The sequence below is a fragment of the Poromitra crassiceps genome (genome assembly GCF_964638095.1).
Source record: "Poromitra crassiceps genome assembly, chromosome: 4".
NCBI lineage: Eukaryota > Metazoa > Chordata > Actinopteri > Beryciformes > Melamphaidae > Poromitra > Poromitra crassiceps.
Genome location: NC_139626.1, coordinates 64,880,457 through 64,902,410, shown reverse-complemented (window position 1 = coordinate 64,902,410; position 21,954 = coordinate 64,880,457). Strand labels below are relative to the sequence as shown.

Below are 21,954 nucleotides of genomic sequence, written 5' to 3'. Positions count from 1 at the left end.
AAAATATAACTGTGTGTTGCAGATGGGCATAGAGCAGTCCTGACAGCGGGGCTTTTTCACTGTCTGTGAATGCTGGGCTGACGGTTTTCTGCCTACACGTTGCGCGCGCAGCTCAATGTTGACAAGCTGTATAAGGGGTCTATAGGCTACTAAATATGCAGGCTACTCTTGCATGTTTCAGCTGGAATTGTGTCCTGTAGGCTGTAGGCTATGCCAATATATGAGCAAAAATAGGCTAGTTTTTATCAATGAAAACTATGCCCGCATCGTCTCAATTCAGTTCAGCAGTTTTCTCTTTTATATTAGGCATCAGCATTATCATTATTTTTTATATTAATTATTCGATCAGTGCAACTACACACATAATGAGTGATAGAGATCATTATTCATTGAGCATGCGTTTCTAAATCTATGGTCTAAATAGGTTTACAGATTGTGGAAATTTATAGGCTGAGATTACACATTTAGGGGACAGAAATCACTGATCAAAGTAAATCAAATGACTGATGTGAATACAAGCGGCAGCTTTAGCAGTCCTTCAGCAGATTATATCCAACGCGGATTTTCATTCTGACATAGGTTACATTAAATATCCGCTAAAACTCTGATCACGCACTGCGCTTTCATTGAATGAGGAAATGGGTGTGAAAATGGGTGTGGGCGTGGATCAACTCAGCTGTTCATAATGTGATTGGCTAGCGCACCTCTTTGGCGTGGACGCGCGCCTGTGCACGAGCGAAAAACGTGCGCGTGCACAGGCAGATCCCAGATAAAGCCAGCTTCAGTTATCGAGTAGAAAACCAGCGTCGTATATCGTTAAACTAGATAGCTTTGATCCTGTTCAGTCAAACCAGATCAAAGTGACAGATCGCGGGTCTGTTAAGATAGCTTCGTAGTATAGGGTACAGATCTAGATGAGGAGGAGCTACTGAACCACAGCTCCATCACCCCTTTACTTCCTGTTATTTCCTGACTTCCTGTTTTACTTTGTTTTTTAAATAATTTTAGGCCAGAGTCTGAGTTAGAGTTTGTGGTGACTGTTGCAAATAAAGATCCTTGGTTCCACAGCCGAGCTTCATTTAAAAACCACATACACATACAAATACAAATACACACACACACACACACACACACACACACACACACACACACACACACACACACACACACACACACACACACACACACACACACACACACACACACACACACACACACACACACACAGATCAGTCTCTGGTGGGGTGTGATCCATACATCATTAGTACAGTCTATGTTGAAGTACCACAAATACAATAAATAACATCAAAGAATCACAGGAAACAAACCTGATAAATTTCCTCATTAGACCAACATTATACCAACATAATTTAGTGGATAATTTCTGCCACAAAGGACCTTAATTCTCCAGAATGTAAACCTTCACTTATTTCCTACTGTTTATACCATATCACCATCACCATAGTTTTTTGAGGGAGTCTCCCTCTGTCTCTCCCCCCTCTCTTCCTCTTCCCTGCTCTCTATGCCCTCCCTCTCCTCTGTTGTTATGTTCTCTGCTGAAAGAGTTAATGTTATGTCAGCAGCAGCAGCAGGAAGTGTTCCAGCCTTCAAACCATATTTGGAAGTTTCACTTCCTCCAACAAGAAGTTTTTGGCAACTAGAAAAAAGAAGAGAGAGAAGAAGCCTCCTCCCCCCTCTGGGTTGGTTCATTTCGTTCGGTGTGGCGCAGATAACTTTCTCCGGCTAAAGGTATTGTAACAAGAGTTTATTGACAGTTTTTTTTAATTATTTTTTACTTTCCTGACTACCAGCAGATCTTTAGTGAATGTTACCGCCTGCCTGCCATTAGCTTATCTACACTAGAACTTGAGCAAATCTACAGCTGAGCTGTTAAAGGTGTGGCTGGCTGTCTGATGTTTAGGCCAGCTATGTTAGCTTCAAAACAACTCAAACGGTTTTCCAACATGTTTGTGTTTTCATGTTCAAGTATAAAGTGTGTTCTGTTCACACTTGGTCCCTTGCAGCCCTCCAAGTGGACTCAGACCTCTTTAGTCAGCATTTTCTGTGCATATTACAGAAGTCAGACCCCTCTGAAGTGAACCGAACTCCAACCTCCTCTCAGGAGGTGGTCTGAGTTTGGTTCACATCCAAGTCCCCTTTGTGGTTCACTTCACCTGTGCAGTGTGAACACAAAGTGCTCCAGATTCACTTTAATATCTCATTGTTGGCTCTTTGCTCGTAACAGCTTCAGCGTATCGAATGAGTTCTACCTCTTATGCCCATGCCATGTGCCTATTTACGGTTTTCTGCTAGGCTTAAGGCAACTCTGTGTTGGTAACATAACTTAATATACTTAATATGTTGGTTTATGTAGGCTAGCATAAAGTTTGAAAAATGTTTCTTTGCTACAATATAGTACAAGTATAAGAACAGCCATCTTGTTCCATTGTGAAAACTACTCATAATCAGGTCTGAGCTCCAGTGGAACTACGTATAGTGTGAACAGAAAGAACTGAGTCCCTTTAGGGTTTGTAACACTACATGCTGTCTAAGCCCTGGGCTAACTTAGCCCTGTTTCACACTGGCAACTTTTAGCCCTGCTTAGATGGAAAGTCAGGGTGATCCCTGAAAAGTCAGGGATAAGCCTGCTCCAGAGCAGGGCCAGCTAGCCGGGGCTGGGATTTTCAGTTCCCTTGATCAGCCAGCGATACTAACAGGAAGCTTTCGGACCATAAAAAAAGATAGTCAAGTAGGTTTATCAAAATAACGGCTATTTGGAACTCTGATTTTCGTTGTCGCCAGAGATTTGAGGAACTGGGAGCAGTCAGCCATCTCAGCTGATAGAAGCTGGGCTCTGAGCAGTGAGTAGTACGGCCGGGGAACGTGTTCGGTCGTAATTCTTAATCAACAATATTGTGTAAACTATATTTTAAAGTAACACTTATTGTTTCAAGTAGGCCTAAGACCTGATGAAGCAAGTTACAACCAACAATATGTTGAATAGAATAAATTACAAAATAAATTACAAAGTAAAACTATGTAATCACAAGACAGTAAAACCTCTTGCTCTAATAAAATGGAAGGGTTAACTTCCTGTCACATGCTCCACCTCAGTAAGAAACTTTTGATATTGTACCTGTCATTTTCACTCTGTCACTGTCAACTCCTCTATGCATTACATGTCTGTGTGCTGCTCTGCTCGTTAGTTCCCTGTAGATGATGTGGTCCATGTCTCCATCTAGTGGCCACATAGTAGAACAACATCACCTGATCTGTGGTTGCTGTGAGACTAGTCTCTCCCCAGACTCAAATATTATGTTGAATCACAGCACTCCACATACTACATAAATGAGTCTGTGCTGCTTCACAGCCACAGCTGGTATTTGAGGGCGGGTCTAGTTAGAAAAATGGCCTGCACCTCCCGTGCCGTCACTGATCACAAAGTCGTTACTGATTGATGAAGGGTGAATCCACCACTGGCCAATCACTGGCCAAGTGAATGGTTCACTTCCTACACCAGCTGGCTGAGAGGAGTGTCCCAGACCCAGAGAAAGATCTGCAGCATGCAGTAACGTAGTGCATCAGCGTAAGAATGGGTCTGGCGTTGAGACTACTGCCAGACTAGACTAGACGTGTTTGAAGTTCTGAGGCCGCACCCTCAGATCAAATGTTCACAGACACTCAGAACCAGAGATGGAAAAGTGCACACATTCTTTACTTAAGTAGAACTACAGTTACTTGTTGTGTTTCTGTACAAAGCTAACTGAAACTCACGTTATATTAATATTATTTGAAGACTATTAAATTTAAAATATCCCCTCCAAACATGTTTTAAGATGTATAAAGTCTATACTTTGATTCATAATTTGTGCAATATGGTTTTTCCACAAAAAAGGTGCGAAGCTGGGAGGGCGCGAGACGAGAGACACAAACAATGATAGGTTACATCATTTTGTCTGTTGTGCAATAAAACTAAAGTAGTGAGCCTGTTTTGAAAATGTAAACAGTAGAAAGTACAGATGTGTTAAAATGTAGGGAGTCAAGGTAAAAAGTTGTCAGGAAAATAAATACTCAGTAAAGTGCACATACCTGAAAATCCTACCTAAGTACAGTAATGAAGTATTTGTACTTAGTTACTTCTCATCTCTGCCCAGAAGAGCTGAGTAAGGACAGTAAGCAGTGTGTGTCTTCTCTCCAGGTGAAGGCAGAAGGTCTGTGACTTGATGGATGCTGTGAATTCACCAGCAAAACATCTTCCAAGGTAAAACATGCTTTTATTTCAGAGGAAAAACAAAAGTGTCAACCATTTATATGGTGACTACAGGTGTCTGTAAACTTAAAGAGATATATAAGCTCTCCCCACTATATATCTCTTAAAGCAGTGGTTCCCAACCATAGGGTCGTGACCCTAAGTGGGGTCGCCTGAAATTCAAATAGGGTCGCCTGAAATAAAATAAAATAAATATATATTTTTTTAACACCACACACAATTTAAAACTAGCTAAGATGATTAGGATCACTTGTGTTTCGTTGTTGTTGTTTTTTAGTTCTGAGTTTAAAGTGAATGATAATCTCTCAGCAAGAAGCTGAGGTATGTTGAGCTCGCCGCCGACGCACAACAACATGGCTGGAGCGCAAAGGTCCGACCGATGGAAGTAGGCTGCAGAGGGTTACAGTAAACTTTACACTGTAAACCCGCTGTAAACTTTACAGCCACATCAACATCAAGGCTATACTCCGGGAGATGGGAGTGCGAGGGAAGGCCCACCGGCAAGCAGTCAAAGACCTCTCCAGAGCTGCTGAAAAGGCTAGTCAGTGGCTATGGATGAAGAGAAAGGACTCCACCTGGGCCCCAAGTGGGTAGATGGCATCTAGGGGGTGAGCCCAGGACGCCGGCATTCACTGCTGAACCCTCTGGAGGTGTCGTGGGCCTATCAGCGAAACATCGAGGAAAGAGGGCTGCCCACTTGATAACCCGGAAGATACCATCACTCACTTGATCATCCCACAGAGTCAAAGCAGCAAGTCTCATGTGTGCAATGAAGAGATATTAACATCTATATTAACAGATCTCTAAGATGTCAGTTTTCTTCTCTTGGGTGACACCTATGGTGATGAGTGGTAATTGCAGGTGAGATCCGAACTGTCAATGGGCTCACTATCAGATAGTGACTTTTTGTATGAAAATGTTTGAGATTATAACTTTAAATCAGGATTCTGTGAATAAAGGCAGAATTCTCAAAATAATCAGAATTTTGAGATTAAAGTCAGAATATTCTGAGGGGAAAAAATAAGCATTAATGTGACATCACTGATGATGTCACTGATGATATTATCGCCGGTGTGCTGGAATTTGAATGTCGCGGGTCCCGATAGATTCTTGTGACGTCAAAATTGGGTCACGAGCCAAAAAAGGTTGGGAACCCCTGTCTTAAAGGAACCCTCCACGTGGACCAGTTGTATACCAGTGATGTCATTGCACAAGTGCACAAGTGACATCACTGGTCCACAGCCTTACTCAAATCAACTCAATAACTGTCAAACTAAATGAATGACTTCAAAACTGTTTACAGTTTTAGATACTGATTTTGTAATGATACAAACTGGTTGAAAATCAGTGGAGTGTTCCTTAAGGACTTACTGGACATTTATTACATGGTCATTTACATGGACCTTGCTAGTCACTTTAAAATACTTTTACTTTGCACTTTATAATGAATAATTTATTGTCTTTCTGTCTGCTCCATATTCTGTTATTGCTGTGATCGCTGTGCTGCATACTGTACAAAGACACATTCCTCCTTTGTAACATGTTTACTCACTATGGCTGTTCAAATCATCTTCAATCTTGAAAGCTAGTTGTAATGACTGAGTCCAGCTAACTCTCTGTGTGTGTGTGTGTGTGTGTGTGTGTGTGTGTGTGTGTGTGTGTGTGTGTGTATAAAGGTGTTGGCTCTACCATGAGTGAGTGTGAGGAGAGAGAGGAGCGGCTGTGTCTGTCTGGGGAACATGACAGCCCGACCAAAGCTAAGAGGTAAGATGAGGATCTCTTACTGTCCATGACATCATTCGAGCTCAGCAGTGACATCATTACAGCTGAGCTCAACAGTGACATCATTACAGCTCAGCAGTCAGCAGTGTTCACTTCAGTGGATTTTGTCTTTGACTTCTCCCAAATACATAAAAGTAAAAAAATAAAAGTACATAGATTATGGGGGTGTCCCGGTGGTTCACCTGGTAGAGTGCGTACCACAAAGGTGTGTAGTCCTTCGTGCGGCCGACCCGTGGTCCTTTGCCACATATCATCCCAACCATTCCTGTCTGCCTACTGTCCTATCAAATAAAGGCTAAATGCCCCACCCCCCAAAAAAATAAAAAATAAATACGGTATATATATAGGCCTATCTAAAAGTAGACTACATACCACAACACACCATTAAAACAAATATACTTGCAATTGGGTGTTATATAAATAGACCAGAGAGCACCTGTACTCGCTGTCAGGATGGGTCTAGAATAGGGATGTATGTAACGCTAACCGGTTTGAATGATAACCGTGATACATTTCCTTAGGATAACCGTACCGTTTCAAATATTCATTATCATTAAAACCGTGGTACCGTGATTACAGTGTTACCATGATTACCGTGCTTTGAAAAATATGGTAAATACTGTCCATCAACCAAAGTTGGCAACCGTCTCCCAGATGCAAACGTGCAGCCTTGGAGAAATGATTTCAGTGAGTGTATCAATCCTTTTTGGGTTTGAGTTTTCAATATAAAACTTGGTGAAATGATTTCTGTGAGTGTATTAGTACTTTTTGAACATTTTCACCACATTTTAACAAACCGTGATAATACGATAACCGTGATCATTTTGGTCACGATAATCGTGATGTGAAGCACAAGCGATGCTGGCTGCACAATCGCAGCAGCACTTCTTTGTATGTACATCAAACACATATATGCTCGCTCATGTGTTCTGTTGAGGAGCTATTTCTGATTAATTTTACGAGCTTTATGAGACTGGGGAACTGTATCCGCACTGGCCAGCCTGCAGCACACAGTCCATAGTCAATAATAACTAAACAAATAAACATAGTCAATGGGTTGAAGATGCAGAAAACGCAACATCTACAGTACACTCAATACACTGCACGGGTATCCCGCTAGTTATAATAAAGATATTTAAAAAAAAAAACGATTAAAGAGTGAATAAAGATGTTTAAAATGTTTAAAAGAGAATATTTGAAAAAAGAATGGAAAAAGATATTTTAAAATCTTAAAGAATAGAGAACCGGAGGAATGAGTCTGGAAGTATACTTCTGAGTTTGTGAGAGGAAAAGTCTATGGGATTTAACATGGGGGTTTTGCTTAAATACATAAAATAAGGTCTGTGGTTAACTCATTGAGTGCCAGCCACTTTTGGAGAACGGACGCTCCCAGTGCCAGAATTTCAGAGCGTTTTCAGTGATTTCCTGAGGCCCACAGAATATTGTGTGATATTACTATGTAAACACCGAACAGGCACAAAGAACGAGGAGACTCTATTGTATCATCCACAAAAAAAAGTTTATTGATACCATTTTCCGTTCTTTAGTTATGAGCTGGAGAAGATAGGTTGTTTTGAGCAAAAACAGGCGTTTCAAATTAGAAGCTGAGATATTCAGCCTTTTGTGAAATGAAGCATTTCAAGCACATTCACTGACTCTGAAGATAATATTTTCTGATGTAGTGATGTGGTGTAGTTGTGTGGTGCCCTGCGTGCCCCACCCCCCTCTCCCCCCCCTCAGCTGCAAACTCCTCCCCACACTAACACACAGCCTCACGCACCCAGTCTATTTTCGGAGTGCTCCGTTTTTGTGCGCCGGCTCCCAGCGCGACACGGAAAAGCCAAACCGGACTGCTGAGAATGGTTTGGCCCTTCGGCGTCGGGTGCTGCTTTTCTGGCGGCTAATCGTGTGGAGAAACTATGCAGACAGACAGACAGAGGCAGAGGGGCTCAGTTGTGGGCGCGGATTGACTGCTGTTCGCAGCCAACGTCAGCTCCAGCCAGAGCAATCTATATGGCTCTGGCTGCAGCATGAGCGGTTTCTCTTTCATCACGGGGCTTTTTCCTGCTGTTTTCCTGACCTTTCTCTAATCTGGAGAGCACTGTCGCCACCTAATGAGTCCGTAAAATAGGTTATACACCTTCAATAGCTACAATATTTGTACAGGAGATGCCTGAGGCTTTGATCCACGTCCCACCGTCAAAAAACGCAATTGACGACTTTAGTCGTCTTTGGCACTCAACGTTACTATTCGAATTGATGACTATACTCGTCCTTGGCACTCAATGAGTTAAAAAAAGTTTATGGGAACGCAAATTTTGGGTTCAGCAGGATAATCTTCACAAACGTGAATAACTTTTATGACTTTTGGAACGTAAATGTGTTTTTTTAAACGTAATGCTTTTTAAACGCTTCAAAAGGCATAAAAGTTATTCACATTTGTGAAGAATATCATGCTGAAGCCAAATTTGTGTTCCCATAAACTTGTGTTAACCACATATTTTATGCATTTAAGTGAAAGCCCCATTCTACAACCCCATAGATTTTTCCACTGACGAACCAAATGGCGGCGATTTCTGGATAAAGCCTACAAAAATATATCATCCCTGCGGTACTCTTTATAGGATAAAGATGTTTACAACATTTTTGGAACTCGTTATGACCGAGTGGAGCATACAACAATAATGTCAATAATAATTGTTGGGGGAGGGGGGGCTGCAGATGTCTATGTTCTCTGAAGCTGCGTTCACACCGACCTATTAAAGTTTTTTGCTGGCATCGAGTTTACATACAAAGTCAATGCAAGAAAAATCGCTGGGCGTCCGAGCGACAGAGACAGAGCGATAGGGAGAAAATACGCTCGTCGCCCGAGATGAAATATCCCAACTCGAGCGAAAATACGCTGGCATCAGTCGCTCGCTGTTCAACGCTGATTGGCTGCTGTGTGAGAGCGAGTCAAGGATCACACTGGCTTGGAACAAACCGCTGGTTTATTGTGTGGCAACAAACCGCATTGACAGCTGATTGACAGGCTGACAGCTGACATGAAGTGAAGTCTGTACTACCGGTATGGAGCTCGCGTTAGGACTGGAGCACGCTGAAAGGCTTAGCTTGTAAACAACGACGGTGGCTCGTAGTGGACAAACATAGTATGATTCATGTCGATGATTTTATTTGACAATTCTGGGGACTGCATTGGGCTTTGGCCAATCCTGGCGTCTTCCGCCTCCAAATCGAGTGGGATTCGGCGTGTTGTGGCGCTCCCCTCGGGAAGAGCCTGCTGACACGAGGTCAGTGGCTGAGTGGAGCTCAGCGACCCGCAGGCAGCCAGCTGCCTTCGTGTTGCCGAGCGGAGAGTGCAGCCCGTCGGCCTGGAATCTCCGAAGTGCGACCCCTGACAACCAAGCTCTCGGATGCGCGCGCCATTATCGCAGCTGTAACGATACGATATCCCTGGAATGCGCGTTTTAACGAGCCAGTTACATTTCTTTGCATTCTTAGAGATTATACTTTTTGTTTTTTGTTCATGTTTCTAACAATTGGCCAAGTTAGTAGTTAGTTTATGGGATAGGAATTCTGCCAGATGAGAGGCACTAGGCGCCATTTTCGACTTCATTTGGAAGAGAAAATTATCCAGAAATTAAGATTTGATTGACAGCTGCATGTCGTGATATGATTGGTTGAAATGGGGTAGAAATTTGATAGTACAGGGTGATGTCAGCAAACTGTAAATTACTGTTATCAATGAAATCTTGAAAAACGAACTTTTGATGTGAAAAAGTGTGAAAAACTAAAGAAATTAGATTGTTGTGATTTGTTTTGCATACATTATTAAATAGGTGCCCTGCATACCCAGGTATTTGAACTAAAAGAAAAGAAAAGTCATTCTTGGGTTCAGCTCGACTTTAACACTGTTGCCAATGAAAGAACACACTCAGGGCAAGGAGACAAAAACGTTATTTTAATTTAATTATTTTAATTTAATTATTTTAATTATTTTTCTGATTTCCCCCCATTTTCTCCCCAATTATACTTAGACAATTTATCCCCATGCTGCCCTATTGGCTGCCCCGCTCGCTGCTCCACCCTCTGCCGATCTGGGGAGAGCCGAGACTAGCACCATGCTTCCTCCGACACGTGCAGTTGCCAGCCGCTTCTTTTCACCTGACAGGGAGGGTAGGACCAGTGGGCAAGCTCTGCCCCTTTCCCAGGAAGATGCGGAAGTCTTTGTTTGAGCTGTAATTCCTCGAATGGCCACTTGAGGTAGGGCTCAGAAGTCCCGCCGTTCCTGTTGAAATGCCCCACTTTGTAACAGTAATTAAGCATCTTCACAGCCTGGGCCTTAACACGATTTTGGTCTATATAGCCTGGACTTGTTCAAAAAGCCACAATTTGACCTTATTCTTAAAAACACCTTGGCTGCTTGTACACTTTAAGTGGAGGGGCAACATGTTCCAGTTTGTAGCCCCGATAAATTTAAAGGAGCATTTACCTAAGTTTGTTTTAAATCCAGGTAGACACAAGTCAGCAGTACTGGCTCTAGTGTTGTGGGAGTGTGTATCTCCACTCCTCTGAAAGTGACTGCTGAGATGGTCAGGGGCCCTGTTGTTATAGATGTTATGGACCATGTTAAGTTGGCGCTGGACATACCTAGCATCCACGGGGAGCCAGCCCAACTTCTGGAAGAGTTCTTTGCCCACATGGTCTCTAGGGGCTAGGCCTAGAGTTAGCCTTATTAATCGGTTCTGGGAAAAACTCTCGTAACGGACAAGCCCGTCTTTTATTGTCACACGAACACCACAATACATGCATGCAGCCACAACACACTCATGCTGACGGTGGCCGGTGAAAAGTGTCCTCTGCATTTAACCCATCCAGGCATGTCCTTTCCTCCGAGGGGCAGGCCAGGAGCAGTGGTCGCTTTCTCGTACAGCGCCCGGGGACCAACTTCGGATGTTGTCGTCACTGGTCGGATGACGATGACGATCTGATCTTCTGCATGTTTTTAGTGGGTGGGTGATATACGGAGGAACCCCCTGGGGGGTACGGGGAGAACATGCAAACTCCACACAGAGAGAAAGGCCCTTACGACGAGATAACCCACCTGGGCAGTAGGCACTGAAGATATGGGGGGGAACACAACCACAGCGCTCACAGTGTCCCAGGCGAGAATCGAACTCAGGACCTTCTAACTGTGAGGCGACAGCGCTACCGACTGCGCCACCGTACCCCTGCAGTTTCTCCTTTAAAACCTTGGTCAGACCTCCGTACCAAGAAGAGATGGCATAATCAAAGCAAGAGGAAACAAAAAAGTTGGCTAACAGAAAAAGACTGGCCTGGTCCAGAAAGGGGGCTTTTCTGGCCAGAAACTTAGTTTGGCCAATCACCTTACTAATTGTTTTTAGGGCCATGGTATCGCCTCCTAAGCTACTGTCTAGGTGGCAGCCTAAATAGCTGACTGAGGCTTTTACTGCAAACCACTCGCGGCCCACCTGCAGTACCTCCCCGCCCCACCAGTGGGCAGCAGCCCACACTTTGGGAATCACTGGTCTAGAAAATGTGCTCAAGGAGGCCGGCACACTAATGGTCAGCCGCCACTGTTCAGCAGTGACCTCAGCAGCATTATTCACAGTCAAAGCTTTGTCTCTGTTGTGTTGAAGAGTCCAGCAGCAGAGAGCAGACTCACCTGAGCTCAGCTGTGTGTCCATCAAGAGTCACTGGTCTATGGATCTACCTCGAAACTTTAAAGATACAGATCCTCCTGAAAAGATGTAAGTCATTATCATGTTAGTTACAGCATCAAAGTCTTCTTCATAAAGACACAGATACCTTCACTGTCTTCATAATGTTTCTATCAGGATGCAGCAGGAGAGAGCAGACTCCCCTGAGCCCAGCTGTGTGTCCATGAAGAGTGGCTGGTCTATGGAGCCACCTCGAAACTTTAAAGATACAGATCCTTCTGAAGAGATGTAAGTCATTATCATATAAGTTACAGCATCAAAGTCTTCTTCATAAAGACACAGATACCTTCACTGTCTTCATGTTTCTATCAGGATGCAGCAGCAGAGAGCAGACTCCCCTGAGCTCAGCTGTGTGTCCATTAAGAGTGACTGGTCTATAGATGAACCTATGAGATTTAAAAGTCAACATTCTTCTGAAACAAAGTAAGTCAACATACTGTTGTTACTATATAATGTTAGCATTAACAAACAGGGATGCAAACTAGTCACCTTTAGGTGACAGTCACCTTTTTTATCCCAAAATAGGGCACTTAATTGAATGGTTTTGAGTGGTTTTGTGTCTGGCTTGGTATCTGTCACCTTTTTCACTCTGGAGAGTTTGCATCCCTGAACAAAGCATTATAAAGAACAAATCCCTCAGAAGAGATTTAGGGCCCTATCTTCCCAACGGCGGTAATTTTGCGTTAGCGCCCGTTTTGCGCTGGAATAGCGCCGCGCAAAGCCCTAATTGTCGGCCCGCTGCGCTTCACATCATCTTGGCGCACATCTCTGTAAATCTTCCATCCTCTATCTTCCCACTGGCCTTAGGCGCTAAACTGGCGTTAAACGCAAAAATACGCGATTTGCGCCTGCCTCGGGAAGATAGCATCATGTTTTTAGGCCCCGAAATGCGCTTTACGCCGAAGAGGCGTGGCGCAGTGCCAGAATAGGCCAGAATGGGCGTTTCGGCCTTAAATACCGGCCTAACGCTATCTTCCCCCCTGGTGTTAATTTAGCGCTTAGCGCTTTTCAAAACCAGGCCTTATTCAGTGCGCCGGGGATATTACTTTGCGTAATTACGCAGCGGCCTGCCATAGCTGATCTCACTCTCTCTCCCCCTCTCTCTCTCTCTCACTCCCTCTCTCTCGCGCATCAGACCGGCACAATGACAGATGAAAAAAAAGTAGTTTACCATAGTTTTGAGCCACTGTCATTCAGAGACTGTTGCATCATCCTACCTGTGCAGTGGGGGTGAAGAAAAGTTAGCGAGAGAAAACGATATAATTCTGCCCAAACAAATATTCAAGGCGCCGGCTCCCCTACAAAAGCCACACATGTGAAATCTCCCAGCATGCATTGAGGCTAATACATTTCGACAAGAAATAGCAACCAAATCAGCCTAAATAGACGAAGTGGTAGATAGAAATAATATTTATGTTAACACAACATGCAATTCTAGAACATTTCAATATCGGACAAAATAAAACATAAAAATCAAAATACAACCCTATGTGAAACAGATATGTAATCCAGGTGGCATATATATCCGTCGCAAATACAACATGATATAGACGGGTGACAGCCGTCACACGGTTCTACTGTGATGTCCGCTCCAGCAAGACTTGGCTTACTTTACACATGCTTTTACAATAAAAAAACATTTATGCAATGACTTTACATAATGTAGGCTTTATTTATGTGCATCATTTAGCCTGTGCAGCAGGTAGTCTACAAGTTATTAAACTACCTGCCCTGAATGAGCCGAGTGGGGGTGCTTGTTCACTATTGTGAAAGTTATGTGTTTACAACATAAAGATCATGGAATTGGATGGTATCAGGAATGTCACCGGTAGGCTACAGGGAGACCGCATCAGCCCTGCTGAACAGATCTGTATTTGCCTGGCTGTAGGTTGCATCGTTTCATTCAGGCTATGATCTGTGATGTGCTGAGATATCCAAATTGGCAGAGATGACAGCATGAAGCCGCAACCCGCGGACTGGATCGAGTGGATTGGAGCTTCGAAAGGAAGGAAGTCATTGAGTATCTGCAGTTCACCAATGAGCACAGTTGTGAATTATTCTATGCTTAAAAGGCGTGGTTATAATGCTTAAGGCTGCATGTAGCGCCGCCACGAGAATAGGCAGTGCGCCGGTCCACGCCCACTAATATGAGCTGCGCCTGGCGCTAAGCGCTAATTTAAGGCCAGCGGGACGAAAGAGCCCAAAGCACCCCTCCCCACGCTACACACAGACTCCCGCCCCGCCAGACCCTCATTCCCCTGGTAATCCAATTCGAAACGCAAATCACTTTTTCACACAAAACCATGACAAACGAATTCTCATTGTTAAATCAAGGTGTGTTTTTTTCTGCAGTGTAGGTTAGTTGAAAATCAACGTGGCATTCTGAGGAGCGAATTGTGTGTCCGCACGCGAGCCGTGCGTAATGGGCCTATCCAAGAGAGGATTTCCTGCACAGCTATTTGCTGGCGTTAAAATTGAGAGCACCCATGGCCCCTTTTTCTAACACATTGCGCTGGAACGCCTATTTTGGAACGGGCAACGCCCAAACCTCTCTTTGCGCTCGGCAAGTACCGACGGTATCTTCCCCACAGCGATAAATGACACTTGCGCATGATAGGCAAGAGGCCCACCGACACGCCTGGGCCACGCCTACACCTGTGTCATCCCAGCGCGGTGGAGGCAGATGATAGCTTAAGACGCTGGGAAGATAGCAATAAGAGGCGCGCAAACGCAGCGCAAACGATAGCGATATTAACAATAATGTAACATTTCTCTTGTTTGTTTGTTTGTTTGTTTGTTTGTTTTACCAGAAGTTGTATGTAGGGATTTGAACTGGTGATCTTCTGGGCAAAATCCTGATTTTCTTGAGGTTAAACCTCCTCTTTTTTAATCAATCCTGTTTCTAGCAGGATGCAGCAGGAGAGAGCAGACTCTCCTGAGCCCAGCTGTGTGTCCATGAAGAGTGACTGGTCTATGGGTCACCATCGAGACTTTAAAAGTCAGCATTCTTCTAAAACAAAGTAGCAACATACTGTTGTTACGATATCATGTTAGCATTAAAAAAGCATTTTAAAGAACAAAACCCTCAGAAGAAATAAAGATATTAACAATAAAGTAACATTGCTCTTGCTCTGACCTGAGCAGAGTTCTCCAGGAATCAACACTTTGTGGTGAAACCAGCTTATCTGTATCATCAGAACAGTGGATTATGCACTCCATCTGTGGTTGATATGGTAGTAGGCTGTTATTTGCTTGTTCACCGGTAGCCATATTATATATAATATAATATTATATATTATATAACATATTATATAACATATTTTATAACATACAATCAGAACTCATCATTTCTTTGATACAAAACTGTATTAATCTGCCAGTACTTTGTGAAAAACAGGTTCAGTATGTTGAACAGCCACAGACGTCTGGTTATGGATGAGGCATTAAACTTGGTTTGCAGTATATTAAATAAATGTTGTCATGATACCCAACAACATGGGCATATTAACATGGTGGATGAGTTGAGTTCCCCTGCCTCCCCTGATATGTGAAGCGCTTTTAGTATCTAGAAAGGTGCTATATAAATCCAATGTATTATCAATATTATTATCATTATTATTATGATCATTATCATTGTTATTATAAAAGACCGAGGATGTTGAATCGTGATGTGATGCATCATCAGTGGTTGCCGTTTTGTAGATTGTCTTTCTTTGGATTTTTGGAAGTCAGACCTTTGGCCCAGTCCTCAGGAATAATAATAATAATACATTCAATTTATATAGCGCTTTTCTAAGTACTCAAAGTCGCTTTACACACAGAGTAAAATCATTTAATAAGTACATTTGTAATAGGAAAATAAATAGAAAATAAGTGATGGGGTTAGCAGGTGAAGGCGAGTGTGAAGAGGTGGGTCTTGAGGGCCTGTTTGAAAGATGGTAGGGTGTTTGCTTGACGGATGTGGATGGGGAGAGTGTTCCAGAGGGAGGGTGCAGCGACTGAGAAGGCCCTGTTGCCCCAGGTCTGGAGCTTGGTCCTGGGGATCTTCAAGCAGTTGGTGTCTCCAGACCTGAGGCTGCGAGTGGGGGCGTGGTGGGGGAGGAGATCAGAGAGGTAGGGGGGGGGGGGGGGGGGGCAGGTTGTTTAGGGCTTTGTAAGTGATGAGTAGTATTTTGAAGTTGATCCTATGTTTGACTGGGAGCCAGTGGAGGTCATGAAGGACAGGGGTGACATGGTCTTGGCGGCGTGTGGAGGTGAGGAGGCGGGCAGCAGAGTTCTGTACATATTGAAGTTTATTGAGGATTTTGTTGGGTGAGCCATAGAGGATACTATTGCAGTAGTCGAGTCTGGAGGTTATGAGGGCATGGATGAGGAATGACATTTCTGTCCCAGATGTTTGTGAACAGGTCTGTGAGGACCTTAACTAGGGTGTTGAGCTCAGTCTTCAGTATCCAGATGTTTGTCAACAGGTACAGTATGTGAGGACCTTAACTCAGGTGTTGAGGTCAGTCTTCAGTATCCAGATGTTTGTGAACAAGTCTGTGAGGACCTTAACTGCGGTGTTGAGCTCAGTCTTCAGTATCCAGATGTTTGTGAACAAGTCTGTGAGGACCTTAACTGCGGTGTTGAGGTCAGTCTTCAGTATCCAGATGTTTGTGAACAGGTCTGTGAGGACCTTAACTGAGGTGTTGAGGTCAGTTGTCAGTATCCAGATGTTTGTGAACAGGTCTGTGAGGACCTTAACTGCGGTGTTGAGGTCAGTCTTCAGTATCCAGATGTTTGTGAACAGGTATGTGAGGACCTTAACTGAGGTGTTGAGGTCAGTCTTCAGTATCCAGATGTATGTGAACAGGTCTGTGAGGACCTTAACTGAGGTGTTGAGGTCAGTATTCAGTATCCAGATGTTTGTGAACAGGTCTGTGAGGACCTTAACTGAGGTGTCAAGGTCAGTCTTCAGTATCCAGATGTTTCTGAACAGGTCTGTGAGGACCTTAACTGAGGTGGCGAGGTCAGTCTTCAGTATCCAGATGTTTGTGAACAGGTCTGTGAGGACCTTAACTGAGGTGTTGAGGTCAGTCTTCAGTATCCAGATGTTTCTGAACATGTCTGTGAGGACAGTCTTCAGTATCCAGATGTTTGTGAACAGGTCTGTGAGGACCTTAACTGAGGTGTTGAGGTCAGTCTTCAGTATCCAGATGTTTCTGAACATGTCTGTGAGGACAGTCTTCAGTATCCAGATGTTTGTGAACAGGTCTGTGAGGACCTTAACTGAGGTGTTGAGGTCAGTCTTCAGTATCCAGATGTTTCTGAACATGTCTGTGAGGACCTTAACTGAGGTGTTGAGGTCAGTTTTCAGTATCCAGATGTTTGTGAACAGTTCTGTGAGGACCTTAACTGAGGTTTGAGGTCAGTCTTCAGTATCCAGATGTTTCTGAACAGGTCTGTGAGGACCTTAACTGAGGTGTTGAGGTCAGTCTTCAGTATCCAGATGTTTCTGAACATGTCTGTGAGGACAGTCTTCAGTATCCAGATGTTTGTGAACAGGTCTGTGAGGACCTTAACTGAGGTGTTGAGGTCAGTCTTCAGTATCCAGATGTTTCTGAACATGTCTGTGAGGACCTTAACTGAGGTGTTGAGGTCAGTTTTCAGTATCCAGATGTTTCTGAACATGTCTGTGAGGACAGTCTTCAGTATCCAGATGTTTGTGAACAGGTCTGTGAGGACCTTAACTGAGGTGTTGAGGTCAGTCTTCAGTATCCAGATGTTTCTGAACATGTCTGTGAGGACCTTAACTGAGGTGTTGAGGTCAGTTTTCAGTATCCAGATGTTTGTGAACAGTTCTGTGAGGACCTTAACTGAGGTTTGAGGTCAGTCTTCAGTATCCAGATGTTTCTGAACAGGTCTGTGAGGACCTTAAAGGATGGGTTTTCCGTGGGGAATATGAATATATATTAAATCTCACGCCCCTAAGGTTTTCGAATCCGTTGAAATTTTTGAAATTGGAGGTTTACTCACAGAGATATCAACCGAAATCCACTCTGTGTGTGGGGGGGGGTGGTGGGGGGGAGGTGCGGGTGCGGGGACTCGAAATACTACATTTCCCACAATGCACTGGGCTCGCGTGGCCTTCGTTTTTATGCCCACCCCTCAGGCATTTGGCTGATATCAAACTCCAGTAGGTGGCGGTAATGCACATATATGTTTGCCAACCGCCATAAAACTCAAAGAAGAAGAAGAAGAAGGCTTCGACAATGAAATATACAAAGAACAAGAAATAAATCGAAAATAAAATTGCCTCCAAATTGCACCAAATGTAAACGGTAGTATATATGTCGGGAGATGTCTTCATAAAAAAAATTTCATGCATTTTAAGGCATTTTCGTAGGAGTTACGCGCATCTGATGTTGTAACTATTTTCTGTAAAAATGTGTAAAAACGGGTACATTGCTCAGCGTTGATTTCGTTACTTCAACCCACCTACTACTAGATGTAAAATTTGACGAGCTTTCCAATGCCGCCAGTCCCGTGTCGATTAGTGCTTCCGTTCCCGAGATAATGGTCTCTTTGCAAGGAACTATGGGAAGCTAATATTAGCTACAGCAGGCTAGGCGGTTGACAAGATGGCTGCGTTTTTGTTTTGGTCAAGGCCTCTGAAGGGGCGTGGAGGACCTCTAGAGGCGGGACCATGGCCAACAACAGTTGTAGTTCATAGGTGCACGAGTTCCGCAAGGCGGACTTAGGCCAGATGACGCGAAACGCGTCGGCTGGCCCAAAAAATATGTGAGAGATGCTTGATATCTCTGGCAGTGAATATCCAATTTCAAAAATTTCAACGGATTCGAAAACCTTAGGGGCGTGAGATTTAATATATATTCATATTCCCCACGGAAAACCCATCCTTTAACTGAGGTTTGAGGTCAGTCTTCAGTATCCAGATGTTTCTGAACAGGTCTGTGAGGACCTTAACTGAGGTATTGAGGTCAGCCTTCAGTATCCAGATGTTTGTGACAGGTCTGTGAGGACCTTAACTGAGGTGTTGAGGTCAGTCTTCAGTATCCAGATGTTTCTGAACAGGTATGTGAGGACCTTAACTGAGGTGTTGAAGTCAGTCTTCAGTATCCAGATGTTTCTGAACAGGTATGTGAGGACCTTAACTGAGGTGTTGAGGTCAGTCTTCAGTATCCAGATGTTTGTGAACAGGTCTGTGAGGACCTTAACTCAGGTGTTGAGGTCAGTCTGGGCATGAATGAAGTCAATGCCTGCAGTTTTCTCCTTCTTTGTTACTGTAATGCAGTGGTACTCAACCTTGTCCTACTCAGGAGCCACACTGACAACAAAAAGAAGCTTTGCAAGATGCACAATAAAAAAAAAGTCAATTTCCTCCCATTATTTTATTATTATTTTTATTTATTTATGTACTTTAAGTAGAACTTAAAAGAGCCACAACTACCCATAAAGGAGCCGCATGTGGCTCTAGAGCCTCGGGTTGAGTATCACTGCTTTAATGGCAGTCTGGTGTTGATGTTGAGTATGTTATCTGCAGGTGTGCGGGGTTAGCAGGATGTTCTGGTTCAGGGCGCTGAAGGACTTCATGAAAGTACTGCATCCATCTCGCTGCCTGTCCCCCTCTCTGTTAAGAGGTTGGCCTCTATCTTCCCAAAAGCGGGAATTTAGCGTTTGCGCTCGTTTAACGCCATGCACAATGCAAATTGGGGGTGGACACAAGCGCATGCCTGTTATAATTGTACTGGGCATTGGCTGCCACATGCCAAAACAGGCGCTAAAATGTGGGGATAGATGGCATTATCCTATCGTCAGCAGCGTGCAATTACTTTGCACGCAAGAGTTTTTAAAAGGACCTCTTACGCGCTAAATACCTTGCTGCGCTGGAGCGCACCATAATCTCCGCACTGCGCAGCGTAGAAACGTCATTACGCACGGACATGCCACCCCAGGACATCAAATTCTGCTGCTAAAATTGGGTAACCAGCAGATTATTCGGTGAGGCAATCAACTATAATTCACTGAGAAACTTTTATCACATTGCAAGGAGGGGTTATGGTAAATTAATTGAGAAAACTTGTACATTGTAGCCTACTTGCAATAGGCTATTCACCTTCACCTGCTATAACCCGGAGGGTCGTTGGCATCACAGCCAATCTGGCACAAGTCTCGGCACGAGTCGAGTTTTAATTGAGTCCACTGTAAATCCTCAAATCTTTTCTTTTGTCTCCGCCGTTTACCCGCTGCAAACACGTTTGTATTGTCCCACCACAGTCAACAAAATAACCCGAATTGCATCAAAACTCAGATGTTTTTAACAGGTATATGATGTGATGGTGTCGTTATGAGATAAGGGATAATATATACTTTTATTTTTATTTTTTATTTAACCTTTATTTAACCAGGTAAGTCATTAAGAACAAATTCTTATTTACAATGGCGACCTGAAACAGTCAATAGGCCTTCACCTATCCAAATTACGCATGGGAAGAATTACAGCATGCAAACTGTATTAAATGGACTGCAAGATGGGAATCTGTTTTGATTGTAACGCCCAGGCATTGCCACACCTGTGAATAATTCTGGCCCAAATCCCGTTTGCGCTGTGCATAAATTATTTGGCACGCCTCTAATCTGCGTTTGCGCCCGTTGTTGTGATGAGTTATGCTTCCCCGCACCAACATGCATCGCCACCATATTTTGGGGCTGTTTTAACTTAAAAACAGGAGGGTCACATCTACCCAAACAATTATATCATTTTTAAACAGTTATCTTTCTGTATAAATCATTACAATATGTTCCCGTGAGGTGGTGATGCGTTTTGCTGCTGCCTGGCGGGGGTGCAAAACTCGGCATAACACCTCGACAGCGGACTGCAATCTTCCCTGCTTTAAGGCACGTGCAAACAGGTGCGCAAGCGCTAATAGGGGATATCGCCTGTACGAAGATAGGGCCCGTTGTCTTTTACAGGAGCAGACTGGATGATGTTTTTGCCACAGAGTTTGGTGATTTTGGATAGCACTTATTTCACCTCTTGGGCAACACAAACAAACAAACTTTTTGCTGATATTCTGACATTTCAGTTTATTCATGTCGAGTCGTCTGCTGCGTTGACTCTGCTGTTTTACTTCCTGGAGTTTCAGCCTGATGTTAGCTGTCATCAGATAGTGGTCACTGTTGGCATTTGTAGCATCAGACTCTAACTAACATCTGTAACAATGATTTCTGTCACTTTGTCACATGACCTTTGCGTTGTATTTGGACGCACACGGTTGGGGTTAGGCAAGGAAAGCCACTTGGCTGGGGTTATGGTTTGGATATGGCTCGAGGTTAGAAACCGAGGCGAACGGACGCCCCTCCCTCCCCCCTCATGTCGACATTATCTCCTCCAAGGAGATAATGACAATATTTTCTGTGTGTGTGTGTGTGTGTGTGTGTGTGTGTGTGTGATAATATGACCTCAGACCTATGACCTAATATCACATGTTTTGTTTCCCCCCCAGAGCTCACCAGGAGAGGTCAGAGGTTACCAGTGATCAGTCTGTCCATCAAACAGACCTGGAGTCCATATTTATGGTGTGTAAATAAACAACAAGGCACTCTTTAGACCAGTAGCCTGTACTACGTAGCTAGATTAATGCCTTATCCGAGTAAGTTTGAGTTTGAACCTGGTTTAGCCGTACTACAAAGCAAGTTAACTTCTAATCACCATGGCAACTCACGCTGCAAAGCTAACCTGGTCCCGACCAGGTTAGCTTCAGAGGATAAGATCAAAATCCATGACAGACCCATATAATCGGCTCTCTGGAGTCACTCACCATTCATATAAGATCGCCATATGAAAAATAGATTGCAGTCAACTGAGAATAGAACAAGAAAAACATTTGTGGCTCTGTAGGCTACATAATTAAATTAAGCCTACTTACCACTTTATGTCTTAACAGCTCAACGATACGTGGAGAAATATGATCACTATTAATCACCGCGACGCATATCATACACGGAGCCTCAAATGGAGTGAGGCGGTGATATGCTCCTACATGCCAGAAAAGCCTATACATATAATATAGATATGGGATAAATATGGGATAGCCCCAATACTAAATACGGTATGCAGGCTACTCTTGCATGTTTCAGCTGGAACTGTGTCCTGTAGGC

General features: G+C 43.7%; 1 protein-coding gene across 1 annotated transcript in view; it reads left to right on the top strand.

Annotated features, from left to right (window-relative positions):
* The first annotated feature begins 1,695 nt into the window (after positions 1-1,695).
* The window catches only part of LOC310775426 (protein NLRC3-like), an 83,595-nt gene continuing 63,336 nt past the window's right edge, over positions 1,696-21,954 (top strand). Inside the window, exons 1-7 of the mRNA XM_083635576.1 lie at positions 1,696-1,749; positions 4,199-4,261; positions 5,947-6,034; positions 11,713-11,823; positions 11,911-12,021; positions 12,106-12,216; positions 21,300-21,372. Coding sequence (XP_083491702.1) covers positions 5,961-6,034; positions 11,713-11,823; positions 11,911-12,021; positions 12,106-12,216; positions 21,300-21,372 — 480 coding nt within the window. The 5' untranslated portion in view covers positions 1,696-1,749; positions 4,199-4,261; positions 5,947-5,960. The remainder of the gene's footprint in view (positions 1,750-4,198; positions 4,262-5,946; positions 6,035-11,712; positions 11,824-11,910; positions 12,022-12,105; positions 12,217-21,299; positions 21,373-21,954) is intronic.